General features: G+C 32.5%; 1 protein-coding gene across 1 annotated transcript in view; it reads right to left on the reverse strand.

Annotated features, from left to right (window-relative positions):
* Positions 1-24076, reverse strand: part of abca12 (ATP-binding cassette, sub-family A (ABC1), member 12) — a 165646-nt gene that overhangs the window by 140366 nt on the left and 1204 nt on the right. The window contains 7 exon segments of the mRNA XM_056466074.1: positions 1060-1253; positions 3795-3968; positions 4299-4363; positions 4450-4574; positions 8101-8269; positions 19225-19318; positions 23581-23659. Of these exon segments, the coding sequence (XP_056322049.1) occupies positions 1060-1253; positions 3795-3968; positions 4299-4363; positions 4450-4574; positions 8101-8269; positions 19225-19318; positions 23581-23649 (890 nt within the window). The 5' untranslated portion in view covers positions 23650-23659.

The raw sequence follows: 24076 nt of genomic DNA on the forward strand, positions 1-24076 counted from the left end.
GCGCGCACATCTTGAATGTTTACAAACATGGTATTTGGTCTATTAAGAGTCATTTCAAATTAAGTTAAATACAGTACAGAGTGATTTCAGAAACCCAAAGAGGACACTGAGATGCTAATGTTGATATGTGATTCCTAGAAATGTACTTTTGCTTGTCATCAACAGTCTACTGAAATGAAGAGTATATATTATTGAGCTGAAGGGTTTTTTTAATACAATAGAAAAATAATTCAGATTTTAAAAAGTGTGTTCATCAAAGCAGCATCTTTGTGATCAAAACTATAATACTACTAATTCTGTGACATGTTATTAGGTGGAACGGTGGCTAAGTGGTTAGCACTATCGCCTCACAGCAAGATGGTCGCTGGTTCGAGTCCCGGTATGACCAGTTAGCATTTCAGTGTGGAGTTTGCATGTTCTCCACATGTTCGCGTGAGCTTCCTCCGGAGGTTCCGGCTTCCCCTACAGTCTGAAGACATGTGCTATAAGTGAATTGGGTAAACAAAATTGGCATAGTGTATAAGTGGGTTTGTTTATGCAAGATGTTTCCCAGTTCTGGGTTAAGGCTGGAAGGGCATCTGCTGCAAAAAACATATCCTGGAAAAGTTGGTGGTTCATTCCGCAGTGATGACCCCTGATAAATAAGGGACTAAGCCGAGGGAAAAAGAAGGAATGAATGAATGCTATAAAAATTTCAAATTCCTGTTTTTATATACTATGTTACAAAATATATTTTAATCCAATGATGCAGAGCTGAACTTTCAGCATGATCCTTAAAAAATCATTATTATATGCTGATTGGGTGCACAAGAAACATTTCAGATTATTTTTAATTTTGAAAACAGCTGCAGTTGAATATTTGTGTAGAAACTATCTAATAACCAGACATTTCAGAGCAGAATTTATTTGAAATTGAAATTCAATTATAAATCTCACTTTTGAACAATTTTATGCATCGTTGATGAATATTTTTTTGTAAAATAATAAACTTTTAATAAACTAAGACATTTGAATGAATTTGTGCGAAGCTAACACATTTTGTTGGAACCCTTAACTCACGTCTTAAGATTCTCCAGCTCTCCTGCTCCAGCTTGCAGCATCTCTTCATCTGTGGGCTTCAGGAAAACCTCCCGTAGACCAAGTAAGAAGTCCCAAACTGAAGACTCCTGCTGAAGTCTATCCATAACCACCACAGTCCCGCCAACAACTTCCACTACTTCTGTTGTGTTACTGAGCAGCCATTGGGTCAATACCTACAACCCACACAAGTAAACAGATTAACATAAAATCAATTTCAATTTCATTTAATGACTTTTTCATAGACATTTAAGGGATAGTTCAAGCAAAAAGTAAAATTTAGCCCAATTACTTATTCCAAACCTATTGGGGTTTCTTTTGTCTGTTGAACACAAAAGAAGATACATAATATTCCAAAAGTCTTGATCTGTGAATAAGAGTAATCTGCTTTTACATGCATGTGAAGTTGGCCCACCCTTTACAGCTATATAACAGCTTTAACTCTTTTAGGAAGACTTTCAACAAAATTTAGGAATGTGTTTATATGGGTATTTTAGACCAATCTTTTAGAAGCACATTTGCAAGATCAAGTACTGTTGTTGGACAAGAAAACAAGAACAGTTCAGTCAGGTTAAGGTCAGGACTCTGTGTAGGCCAGTCACATTCCTCTGAATAATGATCCTTATTCATGTCTTCATGGGTTTTGCAAAATATAGTAATTCATCTTTATTACTGAATTATACTCCTTCAAAAGAGAAAGCTCCTCTTCCAACATATTCTGACTCTGTGTATTTATGCAACTGTGTATGTTGTAACTGTAAGCTAAAACTATTTTAAAAACAGGAAGAATGCAGGTACATATGTGGTGAGCAAAACATGCTAAATGTATAGAAACTGAATCAGCAGCAGACAGCTACTGACCTTCAATGTAAATGTGACTGGACTCAAGGAGAAAAAAATAAAGTCTTGTCTGGATTTAAAACCTCACCTGAGCAATTTATGAGATAAAATATTCTTGATCAATAAATTGCACAGACATGTTTTAATTTTTCAAAAATGTATTGCTCATGCACCAAAGCGGAGTTGAGTCTGCAGAACCAACTATAGAATTTCTGTAGTCATTCATCTATATCAGGGGTGCCCAAACTCAGTCCTCGGTCCGGTGTCCTGCAAAGTTTAGTTACAACCCCATTCATGCACACCTGGGCTAGGCTTTTAGAAACACCTGTGCAGGTGTGTTGAGGCAAGGTGAAGTTAAAATCTGCAGGACACCAGCCCTTCAGGACCAATTTTTGGCACCCCTGACCTATATATATATTGTTCTAGAGCAGGGGTGGGCAAACTCAGTCCTGGAGGGCCGGTGTCCTGCACAGTTTAGCTCCAACTCTACTCAAACACACCTGCTTATGGATTTCTAGTGATCTTGAAGACACTGATTAGCTTGTTCAGGTGTGTTTGATTAGTGTTGGAGCTAAACTGTGCAGGTCACCGGCCCTCCAGGACCGAGTTTGGCCACCCCTGTTCTAGAGTATGTTTCTCATGTTCTACATCTCCTGATTTACTCTCAGTTACACACAAATGCCCAGTAAAAGGTCAGTCTTTCTTCGTTAAGGTGAAAATGGGGCTCATTCTTAATGACAAAGACCCTCTGATGCATACTGTCTTTCTAAGAAACAAAAAAGTGTCTTGCCAAATGTAAATCAATATATTGAGTAACACTTTACAACAAAAGTACATGAATAATGATGTACTAATATGTAAACTACTAACGAACTAATGACTAACGTTAACTACAACATGAGACACATGACTTGACTACTTTAATTACTTGTTAGTTCATGTTTGTTAAGGAATGTATTAATTAACACTTTAGTTTAAGCTGAATCTAACTTATTCTATAAGAAAGAATATTTATTAAAAGTGCTTGACCAACATAAACTTGACCAACATAAACTCATGACCGGTAAATATAACATTATGTCATGACTTTACTTGGAGGGGCACAATATTATTAACATTCTTAACAACTCATGAACAGATAAATTAATGTATTAATTGACACTTTAGTTTAAGCTAAATCTAACTCATTCAATAAGAGAGAATATTTATCAAAAGAGCAACTTGAGCAACATAAACTCCTGACCTGTAAATGTAATATTATGTCATGACTTTACTTGAAGGGGCACATTATTATTAACTCATTCTTAACAACTCATAAACATATAAATGAATGTATTAATTGACACTTTAGTTTAAGCTTAATCTAGCTTATTCAATAAGAAATAATATTCATTGAAAGGGCAACTTGACCAACATAAACTCCTGACCTGTAAATGTAATATTATCTCATGACTTTACTTGGAGGGGCACAATATTATTAACTCATTCTTAACAACTCATGAACAGATAAATGAATGCATTAATTAACACTTTAGTTTAAGCTAAATCTAACTCATTCTATAATAAAGAATATTCATTAAAAGTGCAACCTGACCAACAAACTCCTGACCTGTAAATGTAATATTACGTCATGACATTACTTGCAGGGGCACATTATTATCAACTCATTCTTAACAACTCATGAATGAATAAATAAATGTATCAATTTACACTTTAAGCTAAATATAAGTCATTCTATTAGAAAGAACTTTTTTAAAGTGCAACTTATAACAATATAACATTTGGTCATGACTTTACTTGAAGGGGCACATTATTATTAATTGTTATAATGTGACTGGAATAAAAGTGTATGAACATGGTAACCAGTCTGACCTTACCTGGTTCATAGTAAATAAAGATGACTCTAGAACAGTGTCGTTGGAGCTACAGAAGTTTATTAAGCCTTGCGTATAGGGATCCAGGGTACCGGCTGATATGTTCATGCCAGTCATGGAGAAACTGCATAAGGATTTTTTCAGGATGTTCACTGACTCCCAAACAGACTCTATTGACTACAAGAAAGAAAGAATGAAGCAAGCAGCTGGTCATGTCATAGGTACTGTACAGGTAAGTCTGTTGCAATAACACTATATTGACTTTCTAAGCAATTATATCAACACAAACCCTGTTTTTTTCTTTTCTTTTTCGGTAACATGATACATAGTTCAGGTCAGCAGCATTACATAATGTAATGTTCTCCTTATGTTAAAAACCAGTTTGAAAGAATAAGTACAAAAAGGTTGTGTTTCAAACTTGCTCAAGCTGTTAGATGATATAACTCACTACATAGTCAACCAAAAGCATTAAAAACATGATTCGGGTTATAAAAACATCTCACTAACCTGATCAACCAGTACTGTGTTATTAAAAGCTGCCAAGACTGAAGTGGCATTTGGAAGGCTGGAATCTTTAAAGCAAACAAAACAGGGATTTATTCACAGTTCTTTAAAATGGAGTGTCTTTGTATTAAAGGGCAGCACATAATGCACGTACTAAGCATCCTGTCCCATAGCTGTTGGAGTTCTGGATGACTTGTGTCTCTTTTAAGGATTGCATGAACCAGTCCTCCTTTCGGTAGATGAGCCAGAGGAGGCAAACCATGGAGCAGTGTTGGCAGACTGGAATAAAAAACAGAAAAATCACTATGTTAAATAACGAAATATTTTATATCAAAGGACAAACTACAGTTACGCATATAGAAACATGGGTAACACTTTAGTTTAAGTAACAATTCACAACATTCATATTGGTTTATTACCTGTCTATTGTTAAGATATTAACTGTTTATTAGCACAAAGTATAATCTTGTTGCAAATCCCTAATCTTACCCATTTACTAAACCCAACTACTCCTTTATTAATATATATATATATATATATATATATATATATATATATATATATATATATATATATATATATATATATATATATATATATATATATATATATATATATATATATATATATGTTTTGTACATGGCTATCAACATATATATGTACAGTATATAAGTATAGTAATGTATTTGTATATATTATGTACATCTTTGTATTTCCGACAGAAATATTTTTATATATAATTTTTTTTTGCTATATATATATATATATATATATATATATATATATATATATATATATATATATATATATATATATATATATATATATATATATATATATATATAATATATATTATATATATATATATATATAATTCTATCAAAAATACAAAGATGTACATAATATATGCAAATACATTACATTACGGTATACTTATATACTGTGTGTACTGTACATTTAAATACACATAAACTTGTATCTCACAAATGTAATTTGCATATACACTCAGGTTTATTAGGTTTATTACCTCTCCAACTGCTCAATAACGCAAGTTTTTAATCAGCCAATCAACTCAATGCATTTAGGCATGTAGACATGGTCAAGATGATCTGTTGCAGTTTAAACTGAGCACCAGAACGGGGAAGAAAGGTGATTTAAGTGACTTTGAACGTGGCATGGTTGTTGATGCCAGACGGGCTGGTCTTAGTATTTCATAAACTGCTGATTTACTGAGATTTTCACGCACAACCATCTCTAGGGTTTACAGAGAATGGTCCAAAAAAAGAGAAAATATCCAGTGAGTGACAGTTCTGTGATCGCAAATGCCTTGTTGATGCCAGAGGTCAGAGGAGAATGGCCAGATAGAAAGCTGATAGAAAGGCAACAGTCACTTAAGTAACCACTCAATTTAACAATTCACACAGGCTCACTAAAATTGGACAATAGACAATTGAAAAAATGTTGCCTGGCCTGATGAGTCTCGATTTCTGCTGCGACATTCGGATGGTAGAATCAAATTTTGGCATCAACAACATAAGAGCATGAATCCATCCTGCCTTGTATCAGCGGTGTAATGGTGTGGTGGATATTTTCTTGGCACACTTTGGGCACATTAGTACCACTTGAGCATCGCGTCAACACCACAGCCTACCTGAGTATTGTTGCTGACCATGTCCACAGCCTACCTGTGTATTGTTGCTGACCCATCTTCTGATGGCTACATCCAGCAGGATAACGCACCATGTTATAAAGCACGAATCATCACAGACTGGTTTCTTCAACATGACAATGAGTTCACTGTACTCAAATGGCCTCCACGGTCAACAGACTGTGCAATCAAGCACCTTTGGGATGTGGTGGAACAGGAGATTAACATCATGGATGTGCAGCTAACAAATCAGCAGAAACTGTGTGATGCTTTCATGTCAATTTGGAGCAAAATCTCTGAGGAATATTTCCAGTACCTTGTTGAATCTATGCCACGAAGGATTAAGGCAGTTCTGAAGGCAAAAGCGGCTGGTGGGTGTATTTTTGGTCATACTCAATTTTTATGTACAATTCACACTATTAACAAACCATTGACATTGATTTTTAGATCAATAAACTTCTAATTGCCTGCTTATTAGTAAGGTAGCAGTTGGGTTTAGGTATTGGGTAGGAATAGGGATATATAAAATGATCATACTTTACAAGCATTATTGTCATGTATGTAATTTGTATAAATTGCCATTTATTAAACTTCTATGTGGGTACCATATGATTCTAAAAGTATATACTCAATCATACAAGGTTATATAAAATATGTGCACATGACATAGACATATGGTTATGTAAATGCTGACGTTTTTCCAAAAGCTTTACACATAAAAGAAACAGGATAGACCGATTATTAAGAAAACACAAGGAAGATTGGTTAATGACAAGCAGTAGGTGAAAGATTACACAAAGCAGTCATGTGAATTTAAACCTCCTACACAGTATGAGCTGTTGTGTGCACACAAAGAAAACATGGCACAATGAAGAGGTACAGGAGGAATTCCATAATGGTAGTTTCTGCCACACCTCCCGGTTTCCTTTGAGATTGATCATTTCTAGATCCCTCATGAAATATTCATTGGTTTCAGTTAAAGCAAAAAGAGATTTAAATTGTTTTCAGAAACATCCCCACGTGCTGTCATAACTTTTATTTTATTTTTTTATTTAATTTGATTATTTAATTTATATTATTTGATTATTTAATTATTGTTATTTTGTTAAAATTATTACATTTTATAATTTAATTATTTTTATAATTAATTATTTAATTACTTTTAATTTAATTTAAATTAGTTTAATTTAATTGAATTTTTAATTTTAATTTATTTTATTTTATAATTTAATTATTAAATTTTTTACTTAATTTAATTTAATTTAATTATTTTTATACAATTTTATTTTTATAATTTAATTTAATTATTTTATTTCATTTTTAATTAATTATTTAATTTATTGTTTATTTTATTTTATTTTATAAATGAATTATTTTTATTTTATTTTTATTTTATTTCATTTTACTTAATTTTTCATTTTATTATTATAATTTATTTTTTATTTATTAATTTTTTTATAAAATTTTTCATTTTAATTAATTTTATTTTATAATAAATTTTTTTTATTTCATTTTTTTTATTAATTTAATAATTGATTCACTTTATTTAATTTTGTATTATTTAATTTAATTTTATTTTATTTTAAATTTTATTTCATTTTATTTTATAATCAATTATTATATATTTTTATTTAATTTAATTTTTTATTTAATGTTGGTTAATGTTTTGTTTGACAGCAAGGGGACTCAATTTTAATCTCAATGTATGAAAAACAGTGGTTTTGGGATAGTTACTCCTTTATGTACTTACAGTAGTACTTTTGTGTTTCACAGCCCAAGCAAGCTTCAATACAATAAAATAACAGCAGATTACAACAGCATTACATTTAAATAAAATGATCTAGACTAAACTCATTAATGCCTTAGACTTGTGGATTATCAATAAACTGATGTGGATCTGGTTAAGTAATAAAATCCTCCACAATATAATGCTGGGAATTTTAACTTTATGAACACTGACTGAAGTAAAGGAGAACAGTATTTTGCCATCATCATGTCATCAGTGACGCATCAACACGCTGGAGATAGAAATGAAAACAACAACTGACCTCAGACTTTCTGAGAATACTGTACTACATGAAATTACTGTTGGGGGAAGACGGTGTTTCTGGAAGTGTGTAATATTTACACAGAAGTAAGTGAGACACGGTGCATTACCTGTGTGATTCAGCATCCCTGCGGTGACGATGGTTTCTGTACAAGTATGATCTAGACTGTCCTTCTGTTAGGTAGGATGTGGTAGCGCATGAACTGTCTGTGCTACACATCAGAGTCTGCAGGAAAGGGAAGAACCCGGTGCTGGGAAGGTTTCTGGGTGCCACATAACCTGAAAGAAAACAGAGCCAAATCACCTTTAATGCTGACTTGAAGAACCGAAGTGGAAAAACTATAATACAAATCAAATTAGACAAATAAAATGTATTTTTGAGCCAAAAAATAAAATCCTGCCTAATTCCTTTCAAGGTAACACTTTATAATAATAACCACTCACTATGAATCATTAATTAACCATTAGCAAATAGTTAATTCATTATCTGTAAAGTATTAACTCTACATTACAGTAATAGATGTTAGTAAGCAGTTTATAAATACAGCTACAAATGCTGTATTCCTAACTTGTAAGCACAAATATATAATGTGTTTAATGACTGTATTTTCATACTTTGTTAATGAATATTTTTTTCATTACTTAATTAAGTATCGCATTATTAACAAACCAGTTATTTAAGAATAGTTGGTGCTATTTTAGGTGTTACGTTCCTTCCCCTTTTTGTCTAGGGTTGGGCAAAGAAAATAACAAAGTAAACTAAAATGTAAGAAAAAGAAGAAAGAATTAATGAATTATGTAAAGGTTAAATAAACTAAATTGAGGGAACACTTTAGTCCTCTGCCTCAGAAATGTGAAACAACCACAAGAGTAAACTTTTATCTTTTATTGTTTTGTTCTCATTAAATTAACAATATAGGAAGCATAAGTCTTCAGGAGAAGGATGACCAAAACAACAAACAAAACAGGAACTAGCTTAGGAGGAGTAGTAAATAACCTAGTTCAGGTAAAAGTAAATGAATAAAACAACAAAGACTTTCCTCAACTCCCTTAATATGAATAAACACTGTCAAACAGGTACAAAATTAAAATAAAAGATGGCACCCTCTACCTAAGGCTTCCTTTTGTAAATCAAAAAGTTTTTGATGTTATTGAACCATCATTTATTTAAAATTTCCAGAGACCTGAAACCACTATTCCTGATAGCACATCAGGGATAGTACATCACGAAGACATCTATTTGATGTTTGTGTTTACTTCTGGAATATGTACAGAGCTCAGCTTAATTGAGCATATTTTTATGTATTTCTCTTAAAGCAAAACTAATTAAATTCAAGCAAAATATTGCAAAAAAAATGTTACAACCTAAAAATTAACTAAATTATTCGATTTTTTAATTATTATTATTATTATTTTTTTTTTTTTTTTTGCTTCTCTTGGTTTTTTCTCTTTTTTAAATTTGTATTTAAATTTGTATTTTTCTATAACATAAATTTTGGTGTACTAGTTTTTAGACCGTTATTGTATGTTATTTGGTTAGAATAGCTCCAGATTTGGCTTCAGTACTGACTAATCTAATGTATATGCACAAATATAACACTGTATAGCTTCCTATTGTGAGGGGTGTACTTATATATGCAGAGCACTGAATGCATAGGAGTGTAGACATCAGATTTTGGATGTCAAATAGACATTTAGAATATGTCTTTTAAGAAGTTTATACTCATCCATTCTCTTGATGTGGCCTGAGATTAATGTTAGTTAATGATTATAGTTTTGTCTGCGCCAATAGCCTAGTGGTTAAGTGCGGCAACATATAGCACCATGGTGCTCAAGTTCAATTCTTGGCTTGAGATCATTTGCCGACTCTTCCCCTCTGTCTGCTCCCAATACTTTCCTGTCTGTAACCTCCACTATCCTATGCAAATTAAAGGTAAAAAAATAAATAAATAAATAATGATTTTAAAAAATAATATATAGTTATATAGTTTTTCTGGTTTATTTTGCATGATTTTATTTGTATCTAATAAGTTTTGATGTTTGTTGTTGTGTTAGATTTTGTTATTTGATCAGCAGACATTTTTAAGATGTTTATCAGATCTTTGAACAGATGTTTTCCTGGTCAAACGATCTTTAAAATGCAGACAAATGCGTAAAATAGCCATTTATTTTTTAACCAAAATGGCTTTAGGAAATATCAAATTCTCAGTTTACCATCTGCATTTTCTAGTCAGTGGCTCATCGTATAGACATTTGATTTAATAAAATGTGTATACGCCCCAGCTGAAAACTGTCATAATCATTATTTTAGGTGGGCTTTGAGAAAGAATGTAGAAACATGGAGAACATTTTAAAATCAACACGACAAGCCACTTAGGGTTTGACAAGCAGAAATGATTTGATGTCCTTTATGCAATGAACGTTGTGCCAGAGCAGCTTACAGAGAAGCAGTCAGGTATGAAGATTCGTCAAAGTGAAACATGTTCATCAGAAATGCACAAAGGAAGAATTATCAACATAAGGAAATACTTATCAGACTTCTGCATTTAGTTAAAATGTAATAACAAATGTGCATATTTACATTTCTATGTTTTCTCATAAAATGTCAGCCACTCTTTATACAGTAGGGCACTCTTTAAAATAGTCATTGAAAAAACCAGCGCATCAATGAGGGTAAGATTTTATGATTTATAAAAAGATATATAATGCAATCAATGTCGCACAATAAAAGTTTAAAGATTTTATAGGCATTAATAAGTAAGTGAGCAAAAAGATATGCATCTAAACTCATTCCTATGTTCCCCTCAGTCTTTGTCATCAACTCATATGTAATAATAAGGGATGGGCAGCATTTATGCTACATGTATTTCAAATATGTATTTCAAATATAAACTAGTGCGGGTCAAAAGGTTGGGGTCAGTTGTATTTTTTTTTTTTTCATGTTTTTTTTTTTTATTATTCTGTTCATCAAGGCAGCATTTAATAAATGTAAAAAACAACAACAATGCCAGAGCAACTTACAGAGTTAAAGAAGCAATCAGGTATGAAGATTTGTCAAAGTGAAACATGTTCATCAGAAATGCACAACGAAAGAATTATTAACATAAGGAAATACTTATCAGACTTCAGCGTTTAGTTAAAATTTAAAAACTAGATACTAATATTACTATTAAAAGATAATAAACACTAAAAACAGTGGCTATGAACTCTTCATATCTCCTTTTTAAAATAAATGACTGTTAAGCGGTTGACTAATCATAGCACTATTTTTACAATAGAGATTATTTCAATTTTAATGGCCATGAAATAGGTGGAAACCCAGTAGACAGATGTAGCACTGCTGTATGTAATCCAGGCCTATTTGTGAACAACGTTCATACTTGTATACTTATACTTAAATAACTTAATTTATTGTGATACATGACCATTTTGTACCATTTTTCTCAGAACACATATATCTAAAGGTGCCGTTGACTTGAAATTTTCACCGGATGTTAGTAACAACCAAAAAAATCTATATATGCAAAGAAAACAATATTAATTAGTTTACAAGTGAAGTTATGTGTAATAAAATAAAATGACACAGGAAAAAAAAGTATTGAACACATGAAAAAAGGGAGCTGTAGAAAGGCAGTGAAAGGTCATGCAGACAGCAGCTGAAATCTCTCAATAGTTCTTCAGAAATCTTCTGACTTTTGTCATATATATATATATATATATATATATATATATATATATATATATATATATATATATATATATATATATATATATATATATATATATATTTATTTATTGAGTAATAAAATAAGGTTTCAAAGTTTTAACTTTTGTATTTAAAGCTCTACATGGACTTGCCCCAGCCCATATATCTGAACTTTTGAGTTTGTATTCTCCCCAAAGATCACTTAGGTCCTCTGCTCAGCTCCTGCTAATTGTTCCTAAATCCTGCTTAAAAACAAAAAGAGACGGAGTTTTTTCAGTCTATGCTCCAAAACGTTGGAACACATTACCTTTAGAAATGAGAGCTTCATCATTGTGTCTTCTCTTTGGCCTATTGATATAAATTAGTTTTTTGTTTGTTTGTTTGTTTTTGGACTCATTAACTATACAGATTTGTAAAAATGAATTTTAGTTTTAAACTTTTATTGTTGCATATTGTCCTGTCTTTCTAATAGTTTATTGTTTTTGCCATGTTTGTGAAGCACTTTGGTCAACAATCATGTTGTTTTAAGGTGCTATATAATAAAATTTGACCTTGAAAGATCAATATTTCATAACTAAAAATATGATTTTTTTGACAGTTGATTATTATTAGCCTCCCTGTTTATTTATTTCCCCAATTTCTGTTTAACGGAGAGATATTTCAACACATTTCTAAAAATATTAGTTTTAATAATTTAATCTTTGCCACGATGACAGTAAATAATATTTTACGGTATTTTACAGTAAATATTTTAACGATGTTTTTTTCTGTAGACAATCGGAAAAAATACCACTTAAAGGGGCTAATAATTTTGACCTTAAAATGTTTTTAAAAAAATTAAAAACTGCTTTTATTCTAGTCGAAATAAAACAAATAAGACTTTCTCCAGAAGAAAAAATATTATGAGACATATTATGAAAATTTCCTTGCTCAGTTAAACATCATTTTGGAAATATTTAAAAGAGAATTTTTTTTAAAGGGGGGCTAATAATTTAGAATTCAATTGTACATAAGGATATAAATTTATCATATAGAACAGACAGATAATTAGATCATCATTTTGACAGAAAACCAATATACTTTTCCTTGATTTAAATAAAACATTACAGTAAACACAGCCACAAATATTTCACACACACAATTAAATAAAAAAAGAAAAGTAAAACGATAGTCTTGCTTTGAAGTAAATATCATGCAGTAATAAAATCTTAACTCTGCTGAATGCTGACTATGCTCTCTTGGCAAAATAACACAGAATATCTAGCATTCATCCTCTGAAACTCAATTTAAAATGAGAAACATAAAAGAAAGAAAAAATCTGACAAGCAGACCAGCATACATCTGATCGCACAGCCGTCTGGCGAAAAACAATTGCGATCTCAGTCATGCTTTTCTCTACCCAAGGTTGGTTTTTGTTTTGAATGTTTGATTTTCCTGTCTGACTTTATGGTGTAAGATTTTCAATGCCAATATTTCATGTTTGAGTTCCTCAGTTCATATAGAGACCAACACAATACCTCGAGTCAAAAGGTACATTACTATAGCTTAAGAGTGACCACTTAAAAGCCTTCATACGAGGATTATTGATTTTGCGCAATGTTTGTCCAGCAAATAGTATGAGAATGAAGCAAAACCATAAAGCATGACATAAAATAAACATGACATAAGCTGCCTGGGGTGTGACAGGCATTCAAATGAGAAAGTATCATTAATATGAGGAAATACAGTAACCAAAACATTTGCAGTCAGCTAAAAATGAATCACCTGAATTAGCGCAGAGGGCAGAAAAGTTTAGCCACATTGTTTTGTTTTGTTTCTTCAGCTTGTTTTCTCACATTTTCAAATGAGTTTGGGGTTTTTAATGGATGCATAGACAATTAAACAACACTGAGTTGGCCTTTGTAAGGCATAAGGGAGCTACTTACAGGAAAGACTGGGCCTAACAACCCAATCCTCCAGAGAGATATGTGAAATAACAGAAAACTCCCAAAGGACTGTCAGCTTAAAGCGAAAGACTTGATAAAAACCACGATAATAAGTACTTTTAACTGCTAATCATATATCATATTTAAGAGAAAGTGGAGGAAGATGGATAATGCAGATAAAACGTTAAGCAAGAATAATGTAGACTGGCAGATCAGCAGTGGTGTGTGCATTACTGTGTGTAGAAATAAGAAACTAGTATAAACATTTCCAAGCAAGACCTTGTGGGTATAGTATCAGACGTCCTCAAGAGATCTATGGCATCAGCCTGCTTAAAGTGCATGAAATCAAAATTTACAATGGGACACAGTAACTACGTTTACATGGACATCAGTAATCGAATTGCTTGCTTTAATCTGAGTAAGACAATAATATGATTAAGGTGTTTACATGAGCCACTCTTTGAATGTTCCTTTCATGATCCCATAGAGTAGATCAATTAACGTCATTCCGTCACCACACAATCCACATTTCCTTCAGAATTTTATGTAATTTCGGGTGTTTCCTTTTTAATTTATTGACTTTAACTGCAGTTTGACACTTTCACTTTCATTCAGGAACATTTAATGTAAGGCCCCATGACAAAAAAATATATTGGATGCGAGTATGAACTGCTGGAGGAGTGTTGTTTTAATGGAATTTGATACTTCACGCCATATGGGGGAAAAAAAAACTCAACAATTCTCAATAAAGGTGTCTGTGGTCCTTCACATAAATTGTCCTTTTCTGTTAATACTAATGTTTTGTGTAAGAAGGGGCAACAAAGACTATACTGTTAACAGAAATTAGGATCTTTTAATATAGCCAAATCACTCATGTGCATGTTTTACAGTTCATACTTTCAGTCGCTGTTATCTTTTTCTTTGCTTTGTTGGTTTAGTTCTCCAAGTGTGAAAAATAAGAGTTGTTTAGAGAAAACAATGAACCTAGAAGGAAAAATTACAGGAAGAAAACAGATGACCATGGCTCAGTTATACCATAGACAAGTTTTGAGTAAAGTTCAGAGTATTCTATCAAATGATTCCCATCCTGTGCACCACAAGTTTTATCTTCTCCCTTCTGGTATTGGATACAGAACTCCTATTAGTAAAACAAATCAGTTTAAACTTTCATTCATCCCTTCAGCTGTAAAGTTTTTAAATTTAGGGTAGATTTGTATTGTACAATGTGTTTTTGCGTATTATGTGTGATATGCTTGTATGTTGCAACTAAATTGCTTTCTGGAAATGAATAAAGACAGACTGACTGACTGACTGACTGACTCGGTAGGTGCAGAGAACAGCGACAAACAGCTGTGTCTGTATAGACTATCCTGTTGCAAAATGCGGCGAAAATCCTACACAATGGTAATAGTTTGATTATGGTGTTTACATGTCTGGACTGCACTTCAATAATGCCACTAAAATCGGCATACTCCACATGTCTTAATTCCATTTCTGTTTAGTTTGATTATGATCTTAATCTGATTAAATTAATCAAAAATCACTGTTTAAATGGTAGACTCTTAATCAGAGTATTGTCTTAATCATATTAAAATTGGATAATTGGTGTCCATGTAAACGTACTTACTGTAAGTCTTTAGGTGAACAATTAATCTGTGCAAGTTAAACTTTTATTCCGTCAAAACCAAATCCAACGTTTGCTAACCCTCTGGACTGGCAATCCTTCTCTAATGAAATCAGTTTGACAGCTTGAATGAAATATGCTTAGCCACGCCCCTTTTCATATTTGTTATCCTTAAAATTTGTCATGCACAGAAACCTCAATCACAACCACAGAAATCACAAATCAATCCAAAACGTAATGATACTTGTGTTCTCCTTCCTCTCCAAATAGAAAAAGACAGAGGAAATATTGTGTCCATTGAACTGAATTGATCCTGAACAGAAACTGCAATATGTCAAAGCTATGGACACACATAAACACACACACACACACACACACACACAACAAACAGCAGCATGGAAAAGGTGCACGCCAGGCATTGAAACCAGCAAACAAAAGGCTACAGCTGTGGATCTCAACCATCTGCCACAATCTGTCTTTATATTCTGCTCTTTGTTTGGCCTAAAATGCTCTGTGCTGTGAGACAAGATGGATTAATTTGGATAAAAGATGGATAAATTAGAACATCATCTTAGATTTTGTCATTCACTAGTATGATAATGGCTATGATTTCTCAAAACCCCTCTAAAATGCTTTCCACAGACGTGATAAACATTAAAATCAAACCTAACAACAAAATCAAATCTTGACACAAAGTAAGGGGGAATTTGCTAAATTTTAGCACGAACGTTTAGGACTCGGTTTGCAATGAATTTAGGTTTCTACAAGAGCAAGTGTTAGTTTGCTCTGAGGGAATGATGTGCAAAGTAAAACACCACCCCCTACTCAATATTGAAGAAATATGTCTTCATATTAAATCAAACGTCTACAGCAACGTCCAGTTCACGTGGGCTTTAAAGGACTTTGAAGTGCTTTGTGATGTGCACTTTTTACTCGATATTTCGTGTAATCTCAAATAAAACATGAAGTCAGGGTGAGACATATAGTAGCTCCTCCCCTTTTAAAAAAATAGCCAATAGTATTTTTTTTAAACACAGCATGTCTAGTACTACTGAACATTTACTGGTCAGAAGATAGGATGAGAACCTAAAGTATGAGGTGATGTCAAACAAATCGCTGATCCATTTCACATTTAGATTTAGTCATTTAGCAGACGCTTTTATCCACAGCGACTTACAAATGAGGACAAGGAAGCAATTTACACAACTATGAGAGCAACAGTGAATAAGTGCTGTAGGCAAGTTTCAGATGTGTAAAGTCAAAGAAGCAAAGCATTAGTAATGTAAATTTTTGGGGGTTTTTTTTCAAAGGGAAAGTAACAAGTTGCAAGTTTGGGATGTTTGTACCTCCTAAAAGCAAATTTTGTCAATAGTATCTGGATGCAGCCTTTATGATGCAAGCTGAGTTTCACAGCACATTTTGTTAGCTAACCAATCAGAGCCTCTTGAGGGCGAGCCTCAGGAGGAACTAGGAAATATGACAGTTGTTTTCATGTTAGCTGAGTAGCTGTATATAATGAAAGTAAAATATATGAAAAAAATAATGTGATTTTCTACAAATTAAGCACATTGCTTTGCATCTTATAAACACAACCAAGCCTTAAAAATACACTGGGGACCACCCCTTTAAAGTCTGTGTGAACTGGAAGCTGCTGAGACTTTTAGTTCAGTATGTTGATGTGCTTCCCACTGAAATAAACATTAAGTAGGGGACGAGTCTTTAATTTGCACACCATTCCCTCAGAGCCAACTAACATTAAGAGAGGGCAGATATGCAGTTGCAATTGAAGCCCTCAGGTTGACATCAACAGAAGGACCGTCACTCCAAATGTGGAAGTGAATGGTCAGGCATTAATTGAAGATTATCAAAATATTAAAAAAATAATTGTTTAATCGATTAGCATGCACTGACGTATTATTCACCTTAAGAATAACAATGTGAGCTAGTAAAATAAACACAGTAAATTTTGAGTTCAAGCTGACTTTAAGACTAACATACTGATATTAACATCTAACATTATAACACACATTTAAATACAACCAGGAAAACATAGTTCACACATATATGTGTATGACTTCAGTATGGACGGCACGTCTGACTCCCACATGACAATAAACAAATTGAATTGAAATACAGTTTTAGATTTGGTATATAACTATGTAAATATTGCACTCACATGGGAAATAGAGGCAACTTGAATGGTTTGTGAGCAAAATAAAGTGCACACATCATGCCATGTTATCTGATAATTGTAGGAAATAATTCCAAAAGGCAATTAAAGGTGCAGGAGGTGATTGTCTTCAGAAACATTTTTTGTTGAGCTGGTTGAAAGTCTCTTTATATTCCAATGGTGATGATTAAAGTAAATGATCTAAATATATTTGTATGTATTTTTATATTCTGGGTAAGGCATGAGACTAAAAAATGTTCACCCAATTAAATAGTGTCGGGCGACATCTCTCACAATTCCGATAAGTAGCTCAACTAATGCATAGCCGTTTATGCGCAGATCTGCCATTTGTGCATAGACTCGCTGTGCATTCATGAGAGAGAGAGAGAGAGAGAGAGAGAGAGAGAGATGCGGTAAAAACATGCTGAATCAAAAATTTTACAAATCCTAATTCAATATTGGAGTTACTTTTGCACGCTGGAGGAAGGATGACACCATGGCTGAAGGATTTCTTTCAGACAGGTCACGTTATGTTTTCAAACTCTTTTAGTCACGCAAAGCTGATGTAAATGTTGTTGTTACAAATAGGTCATTTGTTGTTCACCCACTGAAATCTCTCGGCGAAAGATTCACCCCCTCACAGTTGTCATGAAGGGTAATATTAGCTATATGCACCAAAATCATCTTTGTACCAAGCTGTTAACATTTTTATCAGCTGTAAAATGGCCAATTTAGCATTGCAGTCAATGAATATCTGGACTTCCTGGAGCCAGCCCCCAAAGGTGAGTTGATGAATTGCAGTTTCAGTTACTTCCATTTTGGCTTAATGAGGGAGAGCGGAATGTTACTATTTGAGTAGGAGTCAATCACTTTTTTTTTTGCTTCGAAACTCAAACAGGTTTAGAAAAAGGGAAGGATGAGAAAATGATTGCAGATTTGTTTTGAAGGGTTAACCACTCCTATACAAAATAAACAATGAACTTATGTTCAAACCTTTTATGTGAACTGTATGCAATAATATGCATAAAAAAGCCTTATATTGTGTAATTACTGGTGTCGGACATTTTTAGAAGTAAATTAATTTGTTGACATATTAAATAAACAATATTTGTTGATCACAGTTCAGCCTCAAAATATTGAAATGACGTTTTAAATCTTTATACTTTGCCACTATAACCACCATGTGTTTTATCCATTTGTCAGCGAGACTATTTTAGTCATCTCTTTATATTTATTAGAATTTACTTAACAATATCATCATTGGTGAGTATGATTCGAGTCTGGCTACCTAAATAAAGTGTTTAATGTATGATGACGCTTCAGGAAAATCCCATTTGTTTAACTGTGAAATACCCCTAGTATATCCAGCCTATGCAAAATAAACAATCAACTTATGGTCAAAACGTTTATGTGAACTTTACGCAATACAATGCTTAAGAAAAAGCCTTATATTGTGTAATTACTGGTGTCAGGCACTTTTAGAACAAAAAATAAATTTATGACATATTAAAAACTCCTTTCAGCTTTTTCTACCAAACCACACTGTTTATTAGCGAGCAGACAAGCTTGAGTGTATGAAAGTTACAGTTCACTATGTGCACACTGACAGTCCCCACAACCTGAGTATCAGTGTTTTGCTTAAGGGCATAATGCAGCAGGAGTGTGACCTGAGTTCATTTCACAACTTCTGACTGCACCTGTAACCTTTAGAAAGCCTAAACATGCCCTTATATCAATCTAGAACATCAGCTGTCATCAGAAAACTGCATTTCCAACATAGAGGATGTTGTGTAATAGAGGTATACGTACATGGGTCTTTGAGTTTGGGAGGAAACTGTGAACGGGTGACTGCCAGGATGATGAAGATCACCAGTGGCCAGACAAGAAGAGCCAGCGACCAGGCCTGAAAACATCAACAAACAAATCTGACGTCACATTTTACTGTTGACAATAATGCAGGTTTGTTAATAAACTTAATAGACAGACGTTGAAATACATAATATAAATAGAACTTGGCAATTTTGGCAAACAGAGCAGAAGATTTATAATAAATCTGCGCATATATACGTAATGTTTGTTTTATTTAGTAAAATTTTTGTGTAAATAATAGACATTCAAAACATGTTTTTATTATTATTTACTAAAGATCCCAACAAAAATTTTAGCAATATAAAAATGTTTTCATGCAAATTTAGAGCAAGATTTGTTTGATTGCACACTGAAAAAAGAATTCATTCACTCAAACAAAATCATTTTGCTGCTTGTTCAAACTACTTATTTGAAAAGAGCTGAAACAGCCCAGTTCTTTAGTTTTTTGGGGGACAACTTAATTGTTTTATGTTCAATCCACTTAAATTTGTTTAAAAAATTATGTTAACTTAATAGATTTGTGTTTGGACAACATAAAAGTATTATGTGGAACCAGATGTTTTTACAGTGTTGGATTTACTCTTTTTTTAAGGTAAGTGGTTGCAAACTATTTATATTGGTTGAATTTAAACAAACAAATTAAGTTGATCATTACTAAATGTAATTTGTCTATTTAAATTCAGCTCATATAAATTGTTTGCAACCACTTGCCTTATAAAAATTTGTAAATCCATAGCAAAGTATGATTTGAGTCTGACTGCCAAATAACAGTGTTTAATGTATGATGACGCTTCAGGAAAATCCTATTTGTTTAACTGTGAAATACCCCTAGTATATCCAGCCTATACAAAATAAACAATCAACTTACGATTCAAACTTTCATGCGACCCTTATGCAATGATATGCATAAGAAAATGCCTTATATTGTGTAATTACTGTTGTCAGGCATTTTTAGAAGAAAATTTATTTGATGACAATCAAAAACTCTATTTATGGATCACAGTTCAGCCCCAAAATATTGAAATGACATTTTAAATCTTTATCCTCTGCCACTATTCTTCAAACCATTATATGTTTTATCAAATTGACAGCGATTTTAGTCATCCTTTTATATTTATTAGAATCTACTTAACAATATTATCATTGGAAAGTATGATTCAAGTCTGACTGGTCAATAACAGTGTTTAATTTATGATGACACTTCAGGAAAGTCCTATTTGTTTAACTGTGAAATACCCCTAGTATATCCAGCCTACGCAAAATAAACAATCATTTTATGGTCAAACCTTTTATGTGAACTGTATGCAATAATATGCATAAGAAAAGACCTTATATTGTGTAATTACGGGTGTCAGGCACTTTTGAACAAAATTAATTTGATGACATTATAAAACACTATTTATTGATCACACTTTAGCACCAAAATATTGAAATAGCATTTCAAATCTTTATACTTTGCCACTATTCTTCAAACCTCTATTTTTTATGCATTCTTTAGCAAAAAACTTTCAATCATCTCTTTAAATGTATTATATTCTACCTAACTACATAATCATTTTATAAAATGACAACTTTTACACTGTAAAAAAGTGATCATTGACTTTACTTAAAAAGTGAGCAGACCCATTTCCTTAAAAGTGGCGAGTTGACTTTATTAAAAAAGTGAGTATTGTAACTTGTAACTGTTAAGTTGATTTAACTTATGTTTAATAATTATTTACATAGTTCATTTACTTACAAATTTTATGGCAACATGTTTACTTTTAATAGTAAAGTCAACTAATTGTTTTAAAAGCAACAGGTTTACTCACTTTTTTAAAGTAAAGTCAACTAATAATTTATTCCAGTGTATGATTTAAGCCTGACTGGTTAACAACAGTGTTTGTTTTATTATAATACCTCGGTTCAAGCATGCAAGCTATGTTTAACTGCGCAATACCCCTATCCACCCTTAGCAAAATAACCTCTAACCTCTAACCTCTAACCTTCTAAATAACCTTTTAGAACAAGATTAATTTCATGACATAATAACAGACTATTTAAGCATCACAATGCAGCCCCCAAAATGCTTAATTGTCATTTTAAAACTTAAGACTTTCTTACGCCTATATACTAATTTCAGAGGTTGAAAATGTAATTTTGGAGGTTGAACTAATGATTGTATACTTAGTTCATTTATTTTAATTTTCCTTCGGCTTAGTCCCTTTATTAATCAGGGGTCCGCCAACTTATTCAGCATATGCATTACTCAGCGGATGCCCGTCCAGCTGCAACCCAGTACAGGGAAACATTTATACATCCTCATTCACTACAACCAATTTATTTCATTCAATTCACCTATAGCACATGTCTTTGGACTTGTGGGGGAAACCAGAGCACCCAGAGGAAACCCAACATCAACACGGGGAGAACAACAAAACTCCACACAAAAACGCCAACTGACCCACCCGAGACTCGAATCAACGACCTTCTTGCTGTGAGGTGACAGTGCTAACAACTGTGCCGCCATGTCGCCCGACTTATATAATGCAATTATTAACGTCATTATCAGAATGAAAGAGAATAATTGTACATGAATTACATCAGTCTCTCTGACTTTCAACAATGCCCCACAGCAGCATCTCTATTAATAGTGAAATTGTATTTGCTTCAGAAACAGCACTACTATTACACCACTAGAGTGAAATGTTATCCCAGCAGGCACCTTAATAAAGGTCAAAACCTTAACATCTATTTGACATCCACTATCTGATGCACTTTTGACCTTCAAAATAACAACACAAAATATATTATGATTTAAGAAAAGTTCAACGCAATCACACTAGCTTTTTGATTTACTGGCCATTCTATATGAATTTGTATATTTTAGTACAACTTGCTCGTCGCCCATTGAGGGGAAAGTTTAGGGTGGGGTTTGGGACACACCTCTTTTTAAAAATTGGACATTTTTGTATGAATGACATCAAGGGAATTTAAACAAATTAGCCACTTTTCTGACTATATGTAAAATAGGCAAGGCAAGTTTATTTATATAGCACATTTCATACACAGTGGCAATTCAAAGTGCTTTACATAAACAGGAATAAAAGAACATGTATAAAAGAAAAAAATCTAGACAAATAGTATAAAAACAGATAAAACAGGTTAAATTGTGTTAAAACAGGTTATAAAAGAATGAAAAAGAAGAGAAAAACATAATGGTGTGATCTGTCGGATGTAGCACAGTGCTCATTCAGTAAAGGCACAGCTAAACAGATGTGTTTTCAGTCTTGATTTGAATGTGCCTAATGTTGGAGCACATCTGATCATTTCTGGAAGCTGATTCCGGCATAGTAGCTGAAGGCAGATTCACTATCAGCCTCTACTAAAGGCTGTTTTGTTTTCACTACTAAAATAGTTACGTTTCCTATTGAGATTGGGCTGGAAAGTTCTATTCATTTGAAATCTTTAATTATAAATAACACATTTACACTGGATTTTGTATTCCTACACTGCACGTAAATTACCTTGATGTAAAAACAACATCAAATTGACATCTAACATTGACGGCAAAAAAAAACATATCAAAACTTGAACATATGACTGCCATCAAACAACGAGTCAAAAATTGATTACATGACTGTTCTGTAATTGATTATTAAAGTGTGTTTGGACACCAATACTCAATTTAATGTCATGTTGACATCATGATTTTTAATTGACACCAACTCTATTAGCATGATTGACATGCTTATGGTGTCTTTTTGACATGAATGCAGCTGCGAGCTTTTAAATTCATATCATTGTCATGTTACCATGTTTGAGTGAGTGATTTTCTATATGGTATGGGTTGCTTCATGACCAGTTTGAATGCTTTGTGCAGTGGAACCTCAGTTTTTGTATGTGCCTTTATATAAAAAAATCTAAAGAAACTGTAAATTTTTTCCTAATATTTAATATTTTATTTCCTTGCTCATTATTTTTGTGTGACTTGATTCTTATGCTGTTGTAGGCTTTAAAGTTCTTAATTACTGAAATAATTTGGCAGGACAATGTAAAACTGGAATATGCAGTCTGCCTGCAACTACGGTACATTAGGTTTGCGTTTTCTGAAAGAAAAAAAATAGCATACCACTTGTCAACCAATCAGAATAAGGCATTCAACAGCCCAATTATATAAATACTTGAATTCTTAATTTTAATATTTGTATTGGTAACCAATTCATAAAAGCAATGAAACTAGAAGGTGGGCTATAAAAAAAACTCCTAGACATAAGCATTAAAAACATCCATTGTACTTGTATGATTTATACTCACTGGCTGCCGGATGACACCCAGGCCATTTTTCCAGAGAAGAAGTCTTAATTGTTTGAAGAAGGAGGCCATCAGAGGAGAGCTAACAGAAATGAATGATAAAGGAAATATTCAAGTTATGTTAAAGATATTGAGCAGTTCCAGCATTGATTTAGACACAGACAGCACTGAAAACAAATATGTGGGAGGGGGAGGGGGGTGACTGAACATGAAATTGCAAAGAAAAAAGAAATAAAATAAATAAAAAAGAAGCAATGTATTTGCAAAGTCTTTAATAAATAAACATTATTAGAGTAGGCCTATATTATAACAATAATATAAAATAATGTTAGAATGTATTGTATTGGCTATATTATATTATATTACATTATATTTTATTACATTATATTTTATTATATTATATTATAATAAATTATATTATATTATTATACATTAAATTAAATTTTATTATATGTAATTATATTATATTCAATTATATCATATTATATTATGTTATATT

The sequence above is a fragment of the Danio aesculapii genome, chromosome 9 (assembly GCF_903798145.1).
Source record: "Danio aesculapii chromosome 9, fDanAes4.1, whole genome shotgun sequence".
Classification (NCBI taxonomy): domain Eukaryota; kingdom Metazoa; phylum Chordata; class Actinopteri; order Cypriniformes; family Danionidae; genus Danio; species Danio aesculapii.